We start from the raw sequence: 15,159 nt of genomic DNA on the forward strand, positions 1-15,159 counted from the left end.
CATGCTCCTCTTGGTGAGAGAAAGGGGGGTTAGATAAATTTAATCATGTGTTATAATTTGATTGTAATTTGGTTGTAATTGGAAAAAGTCTAATAAATATTATTTAAAAAAAAACATTTTGCAGGAGCGAACAATATCATCTATGCTCCAAGACCATCACCATGAATGCACAATTACAAAGGACCTCTGGAGAGACCTGTCCCCTGCAACAGGGGCAACACCTGTTTAAATCAGCTTTGTACTGGGGGAAGCTAAAAAAAGCCTGTATTAGTTTTGTTAAGGACTTGCCCCCTCCACCCAGAGCTTTTAGTTAGGCTAGGAAAGAAGCAATGGCCAAGAAGAACTGCCCCTCTTAAAGCAGCACACATGGTTCCTTCCATTGATTATTTGTTAGACTTGCAGGGAAATTATACCACAGCCCTGGCTCCCACATGGTGCACAGAGGCACATTTCTTCCCCCCCCCCCTTGCCAAATTGTAAGTCCAATCACAAGCAGGAAGCGTGAAAGTTCACATATTCCTGCAATTTAGAAGGACAGAAGAAACAGATGCTACAGACACTGAAGTGCAATCAGGTGCACATCAAATACAGCTCTTTTGCTGTGATGTGTCTGCATCTAACCACCAAGAGGCGGTCTTGCTAGAGAAATGATGGCCAAGCAAGATTTATGTTCCCAGGGCTAATGAAGGTCTGCACAGTATCAGGCAACCTTGACAGAACTTCTTCTTGGAGTTTTCCGCTTTCCTGCCCAGGCAGCCATGCAACAATCCCAAAGATTCTGTGCTCTCTGCCACCTTTCCTCTACCCAGAAAGGAAGCCATAGTAATATTTGAACAAATGGCACTTTTCTTATTTTTTCCTGTTCTTCGCCCAAACACCTCAGCCTTTTACTGTTTTCTACCCTCCTGCTTTGCCTCCTTGCCTAATGAAGCAGAAACCCAAGACCAGAAGCAAACCATTGGTGGTGGTAGTAAGCTACTGAGGGCAAACATGTGAAGGGAAGGGGCCTGCCTGGGATGTTATTTAAACTGTGCTCAGACTAAATTTAATCCTTAACACCTTAGTTATAAATTTCAGAAATGAAAAGTTCCTTCCCCCCACCCAAAAAATTGTGTAGGTTTAGTGTGTGTGTGTGTGTGTGTGTGTGTGTGTAATATATATAATCTGTGGATTTATTTAATGAATTTTATATTGATTGAATTTAGAATTATATCATGCAGCCGCAGGGCTACTATGGATAAAAGAATGGATAACATTGGAAAACCCGGGGATATTAAATCTGGAAGGATTCAAAAATCAATTCAGTTGGCACTCCTATTAAGTGATTTCTAAATCACTTAGTAAGAAAATCTTTATATAATATTTGGAAGAAATATAGAGGAATTTTGGAACCAAAAATACCCCTGTGGACCTCACCAGTAGAAGTCATCACAGTAAGAAAAACGAATATGGAGGGGAGGTGGGCCACATACCAAACTCTACTAGAAAAACATCAAGAGGAATGGTCTTTAAAGAAATACAAAGAGGTTAAAGAATATTTGAATGACTGGCTACAATATTATCAGATCCACCAAAGATTCATAATAGGGTCATTCCATGGTAACTCACGTTACATTTGACTTATGATTACAACAATTAAGTAATATCTAAACATAGTAAATGAGAAGCAATCTTGAATAAAATAATTGTGTATATAATACATACCTGGTTATTTTAAAAACCTATTACCTTTTTCATATTAATTTCAAAATATTAAAAATAAAAATTATTTTTGTGTGGTAACTCGCGTTACATGAATTGGACAGCTTAATTTTATGTACCCACGTTTTTTCTTTTTCCTCCTCTTACGAGGAATTTAGAAAAAAACTTTTTAGGTAATAGTATTACAGAAATCTTACCTTTCATAGCATAGTGGTCAGGCATCTCAAATTTCAATGGTTATTAATTGAATAACTTTTCTCATGGTAACTCACGTTACATAATATGGTAACTCGCGTTACTTTTCAAATAATAATTTCATACATTGGAATTTTATGAAGGTAAACAATTATTTCCTTGTCACGTAGGAAATTTTGACAAATATTTATTTAAACATGAATGTTAGAGACAGTTTAGAATCTATAATAGCCTCTTGAATTAACCATAGTAGGTGGGGAAATTACGCCAATGACTTTAGATCAGATGTAAAATATTTCATCAGCAGGCATAGGCCATGTCCAGAAATTTCCAGTTTTTTTCATAGCACTAACTTTGTACTCCTGCTGCTCTTCAACAATTTTAATGTCTTTCACAGTTCCTGGAAAAAAACATTTCCCTCATAACTCACTTCTACCCAAGATCCAAGCTTAATATCAGCAGGAACTGTTGAACCTGCAACAGTAGGAAGGTTAGAACTAAATGAAGGTAGAACTCCCACTTCATAGGTCTGCTTAGTTACTGCATCACTATTTTTAGAAAGTATGGAGCAAATAGGTTTGTGTTCCAGAATCTTAATATGGTGCATCTTTGATATGGCCTTCACTGGCTGCACACGTTTGAAAATATTCAGCGTAGCGTTTCTTTTAACGATTTGGCCTGGTGTGATCTCCACTACTTTCACCATAGAGACTTTAGTTGCTGTGGTGACAAACTGAGTGGCACTGAAAACCAGGGGCGTAGCAAGGGGGGCAGGCCGCCCCTAGTTCCAGGGGAGGGGGTGACACTTTGGCTGGCCCCTCCCACCCCGCCCCGCCGGGTGGGCCCCGAACAGGGGCATGTCGCCCTTCCCCCCTTTCCAGCAGCTATTTTTCGGCGGGGGGTGGGCCAGTGAGGAGGGGGTGTCACACTGGCATGACACCCCTCCTCGCTGGCCCACCCCCCGCCGAAAAAACCCCCTGGGGGGGGAGGAAGCAGAACAGGTGCATTCAAGCACCTGCTCTGCTTCTCTTTTCCCCCTTTCCGCCGCTTTTTTTCGGCAGGGGGGGGCGGGCCAGCGAGGGGGGTTGTCACGCTTGTCACCCCCTCCTCGCTGGCCCACCCCCGCTGAAAAAAAGCCGCGGGAAGGGGGAAATTCCCCCTTTCTGCATCCACGTGCGCCGTGACGTCACGACGCATGCGTCCTGCCCCTCCCCCAGGGGGGTGCGTCTGCACCGCCGCCGCCCCCAGCAGCGCAGAGGCTTGCTACGCCACTGTTGAAAACTATTTGCTTTCTTGCTCTCACTGCATTCCAAACTTGACGCTTAATGGTCCCTCCTATGCCATCAATTGGGCCTTTGCCATGCGATGTAGCAAAGTAGTTCCACCTTATTTCCTTGTGGTGCTTTTCTTCAAGAGCAGCAATTGCAGCCACAACATATTTGTTCTTAAATTGTGAGCTCGGTCCATCAGACCATACATTAATTATGTCAACTTCTTTACGAATCTTCTGCAAAATGAAATCTATGTAACATACCACTGTCTCCTTTGAATGATCAGAATTGTCAAAAGCAAGAACCAATGGGTGGTGCTTCCCACTATACCACATTGAACAAGTAAACAAGCTTACTTGGTTTTGTTTCCAGTGAGCACTTTGAATTTCATCCTGTGCCACACAGGTGTAATTTTCCAAAAAGTAATTTTCCGAAAAGAGCAATTAGAATGCAAAATTTGAGCACTGTAACGCGAGTTACCATAATTGCGGTAACTCACGTTACACATTTTGATAGTGTTTGTAGGGCACAAACTGTAACATAAAATTATAATGTTTACATGATTACATTGCATCTATTGCCTAGAAGGAAAATGCAGAAAAGTTTAATTCTGAAGCTCCAATTCAGGAAGATATTCTAAAAATAACTTGTTTTGGTAACTCACGTTACAGCTTCATCATCAATAATTAAAATCAATCAATACCAATGAAAAATGTAATTGGAGCAATATAGACTATTTGCAATCAAAAGATGACATTTTAAGCTTTCAGTATACCTATTACAATAATTGTTTACATGGTTTGAATAGATTTTATCTTACCTTTAATGTATGTCTAACTTCAAAAACAAATTCATTTGCAACATGTGCTACATTCAGGTGGTTGCCATCTTGGAATGAAGCATTCTGGGAATAATTTGTTTTGTTGCCAAAACAATTTGATATGTGTACACAAACTTAACATGTAAAAAAAATATTTTTTTTAAAAAAATATTTTTTTGAATTTTTTCCTCATTTTCATGGAATGACCCAATAGATAAAAAACGGGTCTTGCAAAAGAAAGATCAAAGTTTGAAAAAGAACTAGTATATAGTGAAGATATATTTCACGTATGTACAATTTATTGTTAGAATGGGATCTCAAAGAAGAACAGGTGAAATCCACAATGGTTAAATGGGCGCAAGATCTAGGCAGCTACACCTGCAGCAAATGCAAGTTGGTTGCCCTACTGGAGGACAAGGTCCAGCAACTTCAGGCTCGTGTTTCTACGTTCCAGAGAATCAATGAGCTGGAGCTTTTCTTGGATGCAGCAGAGCACACTATCTGCACCAAGGTGGAGACAGGGGACATCCCTGAGGAGGAGGTCAGTTCCCCAACACAGCAGCTAGATGTATGGAGGAACGTGACTCATAGAAGGCCCAGGGATCACTCTGAGTGTTTAGAACTACAGAATCGATTTGAGGTGCTCTCCCTTAACATGGAAGACAAGGAACAGACTCCATTTGAAGATCTCTCCCTCATCACAGTTGATCAGGAATGTTAAGTCGTGGGTGAACACAGCAGACAACACAGTGATTTCCAAACAGCTCTTGTTTATTATAAGGCTGGAACAGGACTGAGCTGAAGGGCTCAGCAACCTGCTTATATAGAACTCAGCTACAACGCAACAGTAACAACATTCTGCAGCTATCCAATCCCTGAGTGTCAGTTTATAATCCTTCATTTGCATATGCTGACCTGAGTGAAAACCGCAGCAGAATGAACTATATACACACACCCCTGGTGGCCAAGGGTGAGAACTTCAATACATAACAAGGAATATGAAGATGAGCACCAAAGTCAGTCCTCCGGGAATATGCAGGTAACCTTGGAAGAGACAGCACATGGAAGAATCCCAACCAAGCCTATGAAGAGGCGTGTAGTGATGATAGGGGATTCCCTACTGAGGGGTACAGAAGCAGTGATCTGTGGGCCTGACAAGATGTCTCGAGAGGTGTGCTGTCTCCCCAGGGCCAAGATCAAAGATGTAACAGAACGGCTGCAAGGAATCATAAAACCCACTGACAAATACCCCTTCCTTTTGGTCCATGTGGGAACCAATGACACTGCAAGCCATAGCCTCCAGAAGATCATAAGTGATTATGAGGCTCTGGGCAGGAAGTTGAAGCAATTAAATGCACAAATTGTCATCTCATCTGTCCTCCCAGTTGAACGACATGGCCCAGGGAGAGGGGGGGAAATAGGGGAAGTGAACATCAATAATATTTTATATTTTGGAAATTATTTTACAAATTCTTTCTCTGATTTTTGTATTGGATTGTTTTTCTTATTAATATTGTAAATATCTTCTCTTTTTCTTTTCTTTTCCTTTTTTCCTTTTTTCTTCTTCTCTTCTTTGTCCTTTTCATCCTTTTTTGTTGTTTGATTTAATGTGTCCCACCTTTATTGTCACTGTGTTGTTATTTGAATGTTTTTAAAATAATAAAGTTTATTATAAAAAATTATATTGATTGTAACAAAACCTCTAGGTGGTTTACATGAAATGTTAAAATTATAATTAAAACAGTTAGGAAACAAGTAATTAAAACATATTTAGAAATTTTTAAAATTAGCTGTTAACTAATATTTATTTTTATTTAACAAAATTGATTTGTCTTGGAATCAAAATGAAAGCCACTGACCACTAAGGTTATGGGTGATATCCAATTAAATCAAACTTAGAATAGACCCATTGAAATCCATGGATGTAACTTAAATGTTAGGGTTTGAAACTGAGACGCTGGCAAATTAGCAAGGTCACATGATTTAAGTTGCAGTTACAGGTGGGTAGCCGTGTTGGTCTGCCATAGTCAAAACAAAATCGAAAATTCTTTCTAGTAGCACCTTAGAGACCAACTGAGTTTGTTCCTGGTATGAGCTTTCGTGTGCATGCACACTTCTTCAGATACACTGAAACAGAAGTCACCAGATCCTTAAATATAGTGAGGGAGTGGGGAGGGGTATTGCTCAGAAGGGTGGTGGGAATGGGTGATCAGCTGATAGGTGTGGAAAACCTGTTGACGACTCTTAACGGCTGTAATTAGTCTTGCAGGGAAAGGCAAGTGGTGAGATGGCTAAAGATAGCTTTGTTATGTATAATGAGATAAGAATCCAATGTCTTTGTTCAGACCAGGTTTCTCCGTGGTTTTAAGTTTGGTGATTAGTTGTAATTCAGCCACTTCTCTTTCCAGTCTATTTCTGAAATTTCTTTGTATTAAGACAGCTACTTTGAGATCTTTTATAGAATGTCCTGGGAGATTGAAGTGTTCTCCTACTGGTTTCTCTGTCTTGTGATTCCTGATATCAGATTTATGTCCATTTATCCTTTGGCGTAGGGTTTGGCCTGTTTGTCCAATATAGAGAGCTGAAGGGCACTGTTGGCATTTGATTGCATACACAATGTTGGAAGATGAGCAATTAAATAGTCCTGAGATGGTATGTTTGATGTTGTTGGGACCAGTAATGGTGTTGTCCGGGTTTATGTGGCAGCAAAGTTGGCATCTGGGTTTATTGCAGGCTCTGGTACCAGTGTCCATGTTGAGTCCTGTTGTAGTATTATTGTGGGTGAGGAGCTGTTTGAGATTAGGTGGCTGTCTGTAGGCGATGTAGATCTACAACCTCTCCTAGACAATGACAGTTCTCTTTCTCAAGCTCTGGGAGGAAGACCCTACATCAGCTGATCACCCATTCCCACCACCCTTCTGAGCAATACCCCTCCCCACTCCCTCACTATATTTAAGGATCTGGTGACTTCTGTTTCAGTGTATCTGAAGAAGTGTGCATGCACACGAAAGCTCATACCAGGAACAAACTCAGTTGGTCTCTAAGGTGCTACTAGAAAGAATTTTCGATTTTGTTATGATTTAAGTTGTTAAGCTTCTTAAGTAGTTAAGCTGCTCAGTATATATAGAGCGTTTGTGTTGTTTGCCTCTGGGATGTGTGGAGCAGTCATGTCTGAAAGCTCCAGAGGAGTGTTTGTTATCTGTCTGCAATAAACCTGCCTTTAGAAAGACGGGCTTCCATGTGTCATTATTTCGTTGCTGCAAGGAGAACCCCACCACTGGACTTGATAAATGCTTTGCAAAGAGAACTGTTGCTGGCAGGGGCGTCGCAAGGGGGGCAGGGGCGGGTCGCCCCTATTTCCAGGGGAGGGGCATGTCGCCTTTCCCCCCTTCCAGCGGCTATTTTTCGGCGGGGGGTGGGCCAGCGAGGAGGGGATGTCACGCTGGCATGACACCCCCTCCTCGCTGGCCGACCCCCGCCAAAAAAAAACCACTGGGAGGGGGGAAAGGAAGCAGAGCAGGCCCGTTCAAGCGCCTGCTCTGCTTCTCTTTTTCCCCTTTCCGCTGCTTTTTTTCGGCAGGGGGGCGGGCCACCGAGGGGGGTGTCACGCTTGTCACCCCCTCCTCACTGGCCCACCCCGCCGAAAAAAAGCCGCGGAAAGGGGCAAATTCCCCCTTTCTGCATCCACGTGCGTCGTGACGTCACAATGACGTCACGGTGCACGCGTCGTGCCCCTCCCCCAGGTGGGTGCCTCTGCGTTGCTGCTGCCCCCAGCAGCGCAGAGGCTTGTTACGCCACTGGTTGCTGGTCTGCGCAGCGGATGCGTTTACTGGACCAGTACACTAAAAAACTCTTATTAAACCCATTTAATTTCAAAGGTTCTATTCTGAGTGTGACTTCATTGGCTTTCACCATATATCCATTTCCATCAAGGGTACTTCCTGGCTAACCCACTACAATGGTAAATCCGGATTAAAAGGTTGTTGGATGTTTCTCGGTCTGTAACTGGGTTGTTTTCCTTAGTGGTTGGGGCAGGGCAATTCACATTCCCTGAAGACTTACCCGGTACATGGAGGTTGCCCACTTGTGGGAATCAGCAGATAATGAGCCTAATAATGCAGCTTTAATTTGAGCAATTATTGCTGGTGTTAACTGGAAGCCTGTAGCAGAGAAGGAAGGGGGTTCTGATGAGATCATACCCAACCAGTGAATGGATTTCAACTGATGCAATTTGATCCTCTCAGGTGATCCATTTTATACTATTGCCAATCTGTTCCAAACCTACACCTTGCTCAGTAGCCAGCGTAATTAAATTTGAATGGTTCACTAAAAGCTGCTTACCGTGTAATGTTCAATATCCACATTAAAAAGAAATCTATCACATGACTATTTCCACTTGGAACCAAGATAGGGCACCATGTTGTTCCCAAGGTATGCCCCTGAATAGAATCCTAGATTTCTGCTGCAGCTTGTTTGCCATGTATACTATGTAGGGAGGGCAGTTACACACTCAGGTTTGCAACCAAAGGTTACCTCAGTGGCAAGATGGGGCGAGGCACCTGTGGGGCAGGGCAGGGCATGCCAGAATCCCGGTGCCCAAGCCACGTTCCGCTCCGGCACCCTGCAGCCCTGCGTTGTTTTTTCAAGCAGCGTGGCGCCTACAGGGAGTCCGCCCGCTGCCTCCCGCTCAGCTGTAGGGCGGCAGCCTGAGGGGGAGGTGGCGGGCAGATGTCAGCCCCGTGGTGCCATTTCGGCCAGCGCGGAGCCTGCAGGCGCCTGAGCCACCGTGTCACACCCGGGAGAGACGTGTGGATTGAGCGCGGTGTGGCACCCAGTGGCCCCCACCCCCCCTAGCTACGCCTCTGGGTTACCTTCCTCCTGCTCCAAAGAAAGCCTTTGTGAGTGCCACCACGGCACTGGGATTATTCTTCCTCTAATTGGGTTCCTTCTGCTAGCATCTTCTCTGCTGCCTCTTAGTAGAAATTGGGGGGGGGGGAGCAACTGGTATGCATGTTGAAATGCTGAGTTAATTTGTTTGTGAGAAGGGGATCTGTGCCTCCTTCCCACAATGACTGGCTTTGTCCCTGGTCTGTCCTCATGATAAGACAAATTTTGTGTGTGTGTGAGAGAGGGAGGCTTATTTCTGTATTTTGCAAAGTTGTATTCTATGATTTCTTTTTTCCTACTTTTTTCTTGCTAGTGCACTGGTCCATGCGCTAATATTGCATCTGCACAAGAACTCTGAATTCCTAACTAGCATACCAGCTGTAGTTTAGTTTAGTTTATTTTTGATTGCCTCCAATATTATTTGTGTGAGGTGTTTTCCCCTGTTGGCCTTGCTAATGGTGGGTTTTCTCTCAGTGAGGGACACTATGATGCAAGCTGGCCATAGTCCCACCCAGAGGTGAACACACTTAACCCCATGTGTTTCATGGGTCCTAACCAGTTCCTGTATTTGGTTTACTGAAAGTAATTGGTAGGCATTAAAAAAGGCAAAATTGTTGGGAGACAAAAATTGTATGAGATGAGTGCTGATTAAAAACAGACTTTTAATTATGATACCTTTTATACTGTATGTATAACATGAAATTATCAAATGACAAAGACTTTAAAATAATTTTAATTGATTTTTATGAAACAGCATCAAGTCAACAACGTGAAGGATGGGAGGACATGGAAGAAGTTGATAGCAGTATAAGCAAATATACTTTCTAGGGCTGAGACACACTTGTTCTTTATGTTAACAGAGATCAAGAATGCATCTAGTATCTCAGAAGCCACGTACTCTTCCAAACAACTGGATAATATTTGTTTTGAAAATACACTGTACCTTCCAGGGGTTTTGGACTACAACTCCCATCATCCCCCACTATCGGCCATGCTGGTTGGGCCAAATGGGAGCTGGAGTCCCCCAAAACAACTGGAGGGCACTGGATTGGGAAAAGGTTAGCTAAACTACCTTGATTTAATTTTGACTTTTATTAGAGACAAGATTCTATCTTCAAATTAGTGCTGAAGGAATTTGAGCTGTTTTCCTTATCATGGTGGATAATTTTTATGAGATCTGAAGTACATATAATATAGCTGTCTTTTATTGTGATGCAATATTGTTTTGTTCTACTGGTACTGCAAGTTCTGCAGTCCCGTCCCCCCCAATGATCTATTAAGAGGGAGGGAAGGTGAGAGAGACCGCCTGCAGCACATGATAGGGATTACAAACAGGCCCAGGCAAATTGTGAGCCATCAGTTCAAAAACAGCCCACCAGCTATGTGTGATGCCTGCAAGAAGCTCAGTAAACCACCTGTTTTTTTTTGGTGGGGGTCTCAGAACCTGGCAAACCACACCATACATACCTGATGGGAGTTGGAGCATCAGGCAACATTTCCCATTTGGTGCCTGTACATCTACCATTGCTGTCATACAGAATTTATGTGTGCTTTTCTGATTTAAATTGTGAGGGATTGGCTTTGAAATTCAAAATTTTCACAAAGATGGATTGGCATCCCTGTCACTGCAATAGAGCTTGCGCTATTTTGACTCTCAAAGATCAGGGCTGCAAACATTCACGCTGCAAAGCTGTTTGATACTATTAACTTCAGTGGAGTTTAAACAGCAAAGCTGTGTACAGAATTGCAAGTCAGGTTACCCATGCAGTTTTCTTCAGTTGAAAATGAATTGTAATTTATGGCTGTAACCTTAAACCAAAAGTATTGGTAGGGCCCCACAGTGGTCAATGGGATGCCAACTTCTAGGTTTATACATTGTCTTACATGTGACTGAAACATCTACAATTATGACGACCAACAAAGCTAACTTTCAGATACATAGAGGCCTACAGAGAAATCAAGCATATAGTCTAGAGTGGTCCTGAATATCCAAGCTGCCTTATTCCCAGAGCAATGAATCACAAAACCATTTTTGCTGCACTGTATTTTGAAAATAACCCAGTTCTATTCATTGATCCTTTGTGAGATGCTAGAGGAAGTTAATGGGAGTAAGAGGCGTCTGGGCCAGGAGCCTGAAGTTGCAAGATGAATGAGCAAAATACTTCTGTAAAGCAGAGCCGATGGGTGCAGCTGAACCTATATAAATCACTCCACCTAAATTAGGCTGTGAAGAAAAAAGAAGAAGAAAAAAACCCCACAAGATAGTAAGCATTACAGACAGAATAAGCAAAAAGGACTGTAATTCAGCTGCTAAAATTCAACAGTTAGCTTAATTGAACTTAATTCTTCCTTAGTAAAGTTTTGGGGTAGGCGAGAGATTCTCTTGTTTCCTGTGGTATACAATATGTTCTCTCTTCCTGTGCCCCTTAGATAAGTGACTTGTAACATGCAATGATCTTAACTCAGTCATTGTTACAAACACCACTCCTCCTGAAGAGGTAGTGATGGGCTTGTGGAAGTCAAATGCTTTGTAAGATTCAAAACCGCACCTCAAACAACTGCTTCAACTTTGTGTTCTTGGAGCTAGTAAAATATCACTTGCCACCTGCTTGTTAGGAAAAGGCTTTGCAGCCATCAATTCATATGTAAGGAAGTGAAAGGGTGCACTCAAAGAACACTGAGTAGAGTTCCAAACTGTGTGTTGTGACACATAAGTGTGTCAGCTGCAGTGTGTAGATGTCACACTTCTCCTGGGGTTCAAAAGGGTTTAGTTGAACCTCCGGTTTGCTAGTAAAACTGAATTACTGTGTTGCGAAATGATGCATGTCTAAAAAGTGTGTCACCAACATGTAAAGTTTGGAAAGCTCTGGGTTAAGTCTTAACTATGGTGACCTCAGGTCTTTTTTTGGGAAAGAGGTTTATCTCTGTGCCAACACAAATGTCTCTTACTGCAGATGTTGTATGTTGTCCCATAGAGCCAAAGAAAAGTCTACTCTTATGTGTTTTGTGTTGTGTTGTGTTGTGTTATAGAAGTATATGAGATAGCATTGTTAAAGAGTCCCAGGCAACAGAATCAGCACTTACTGAAAATCCAGCCATAACTAATAGTAAGTGAAATCATTTTTCTTTCCAAGTGGCCTTGCCATGACTTTTACTAGCTATCCATTCATTTTTACCATCTCACCTTCATGTTCTGTTCAAGGCAGTACACAAATTGGGAACCTGTGGCCCTCCATGCATTTGCTGGACTACAGTATGCATCATCCCTGACTGGAGGCCATGCTGGCTGGGGCTGATGGGAAATGGAGTTCAACACCATCTGGAGGGTCACATGTTCCCCATCACTGAGACGGAACATGATGCTAGGGAATGAGAGCACGCAGGAACTGTCTTTCTAGTTGAAACAGACAAACATTAGTATTATTCACTCTTCTGAATTCTTGAAAATGTTTCCAAGGGTATATGTTATGTACTGAGTTGAATAGGATCCAAAATGCAGCAGTCTGATTGGTCCTAGAACAATAGGATTCAGAATGCAGCAGTCTGATTGGTCCTAGAACAATAGGATCCAGAATGCAGCAGTCCGATTGGTCCGCAGGAGCCACCCAATCCAGCTCCAGGTGGAAGTGAATCCGCAACCCGATTGGCATACAGGAGTATCCCGGAATTAGCCAATCACGTGGGGCCCATTGTGTAAATAGTGTATATAAAGCAGACGTTTTGGGGGAACTGCATTCCTCACTACTATGAGCGGAATAAAGAGCATGAAATTCACACTTGACTCCCAGTATATTTCAGTATATTTGAAAATTTGTCCTGTCTATCACAAAAACTATACCAGAATGCACGGGTAATTTGGGCACCCTGATCCTCTGCATGTTTACTCAGTCCTAGGGAATTAATGGAGCTTTACTCCCACCTTAAGGATGCATACAACTGTAGTGTAGTGCTGAAGATGTCTCTGTGATATGGTCTTTCTGAGAATGGAACTAAAGCTATTTTTATCTAAGACTTTCACATAAAGAGTGGCTGGCCTCTTTAGAGTGCTCTAAATTTCCACAGCTACGTCTATTGTTCTTTGTTTAAAAGTGGGTGAAGATCTAAGTAACAACAAGAAACTCAAAGTTTTAATAAAGAGAAGGCGTGCTCTGGTCCATGGGGTCACGAAGAGTCGGACACGACTGAACGACTGAACAACAACAACAACAATACTTGATGTAAAATATCTCTGCTAATACAGTGGTACCTCTAGATGTGAACAGGATCCGAGCCCCATTTGCATCCTGAGCAGTCCGCAACCCGCAGTGCCGCTTCTGCGCATGCGCGGGTCGCGATTCAGTGCGCATGCGCATGATGTCATTTGACGTGTCTGCGCATGCACGACTGCCAAACCCGGAAGTAACCCATTCCAGTACTTCTGGGTTTGGCGCTCTCGTAACCCGCATCAAACGCAACACGAGGTATGACTGTATGGGAGATGGATTCCAGGTTATGCCTCAGAAGTGCAGGCCATCAGAAGAGAATTAGAAGAAAAAGATTTCCCTATATTTGGAATGAGTTTAAACTAAATCCGAGCAGGAAGGCCTGGCATTAACTAGCACTGACTTTATTTTACTATGACCTTTGCCAAGCAATTTTCTCTGCCCTAATTTTAAAATAACCAACTCAGATGTGTTTCTAGATCTTAATTAAGTATTGCAATCATTTGAGATGCTCTGATGAAGGGTGGAAATTATTATTAAGCTTTTTCTCAACCCCTTCCTAAATGCATTGTTAGCAATAGGGATATTTCTTGTTTTAAAGCACGCTCTGTCAGATGTTTTTACTACTTGGCGTCCAACCAGGCCATTACGACCGTCTATTGATCTGGACACACTTTTACAAAGAGAGAGAGAGAGAGAGAGAGAGAGAGAGAGAGAGAGAGAGAGAGAGAGAGAAACAAAATGGGGAACAAGCCAATGTTTACAAAGGTCCATGGGATTCTTTCAATGGGGTTTTGGATGCCATTCATATTGCACTCTGCCATTTCCCAATTATAATAGTAGTGCTGCTGCTATTACAGTATGATGGGTGCAATGTGTGTGGAGGGAGGGTCTCGGTCCATTTTATGGAGGATGGAGGAGTTTATTCCTGGCAACACAGTATGTGTGCAGGTGCATACTTGAGTCCTTGCAATGCATCTCAAGTTTGCTCTGCTTAGCCGTACAAGGGTAATAAGAACAATATTGAAAGCCTGTTTTTCTAATACAGCTTTTGCCAGATTTGTGTCCTCTAGATGCTTTGAACTACAACTCCCACCAGCCAACATCTGGAAGGTGCCAAGTTGGCAAGGGCTGCTCTAAGAGTCTTTTTCCTCCCCTTTTAAAAAAGTTTTTTTTAATGTTACAGACAACAACAAAACAACACACATACTAACAACTGGTGATAGAGCAGGGGTCCCCAAACTAAGGCCCGGGGGCCGGATGTGGCCCAGTCGCCTTCTAAATGTGGCCTGTGGACAGTCTGGGAATCAGCGTGTTTTTACATGAGTAGAATGTGTCCTTTTATTTAAAATGCATCTCTGGGTTATTTGTGGGGCCTGCCTGGTGTTTTTCATGTGGAAAGGCTTCCCCCAGGCCCCATCTGCTCTATACGTTTAGAGCAGTATTATACTACTTTATATCATCAAGTTTTCTCCCAAGGAATCCTGGGGACTGTGGTTTGTTCAGGGAGCTGAGAACTGCAAGGAGACACCCCTTCCCCACATTGAGCTTCAATCTTCAGAGTTCCCTGGGAAGAGGGATTGACTGTTAAGCCACTTTGCTAATTGTAGCTCTGTGAGGGGAATAAGGGTCTCCTAACAATATCAGGGCCCTTAACAAATGATTCCTTGGGAGAAGCCATGACTGTTTAAAGTAGTGTGATGCCGCTTTAAATGTAGAGCACAGATGGGGCCTGAATGCAGAAAGTGTTCAAAGCACTGACCTAAGATACACAAACGTCCTAAAAAGTGTATCTTCTAGTTCTGCATTCATCTGTATTTTCAGACCAGGATCATCTCCTTACTTCCAATTTGCAAGACTGGGCCACATTTACTTTTTATAGTTGATAGCAGTCTCTCTCTCTCTCTCTCTCTCTCTCTCTCTCTCTCTCTCTCTCTCTCTCTCTCTCTCCACCCACACACTCCTTGTTCTCTTAAAGAGAACCTTAAATAAGAAATTGTGTTGATGATTTTGATGTGACCTACACTGGGACAACATGACCCACCAGATAAAACCTAATCTAGGTAGCTGAGACTCTGTGCAA

The 15,159-nt window shown here is 42.7% G+C and overlaps 1 protein-coding gene across 1 annotated transcript in view; it reads right to left on the reverse strand.

The window, feature by feature from the left end:
• Window positions 1–10,901: 10,901 nt before the first annotated feature.
• The window catches only part of LMNTD1 (lamin tail domain containing 1), a 179,890-nt gene continuing 175,632 nt past the window's right edge, over window positions 10,902–15,159 (reverse strand). Inside the window, exon 11 of the mRNA XM_033163258.1 lies at window positions 10,902–11,098. Within this exon, the coding sequence (XP_033019149.1) occupies window positions 10,964–11,098 (135 nt within the window). The 3' untranslated portion in view covers window positions 10,902–10,963. The remainder of the gene's footprint in view (window positions 11,099–15,159) is intronic.

This window comes from Lacerta agilis, chromosome 10 (assembly GCF_009819535.1).
Source record: "Lacerta agilis isolate rLacAgi1 chromosome 10, rLacAgi1.pri, whole genome shotgun sequence".
In the NCBI taxonomy this organism is placed as follows: domain Eukaryota; kingdom Metazoa; phylum Chordata; class Lepidosauria; order Squamata; family Lacertidae; genus Lacerta; species Lacerta agilis.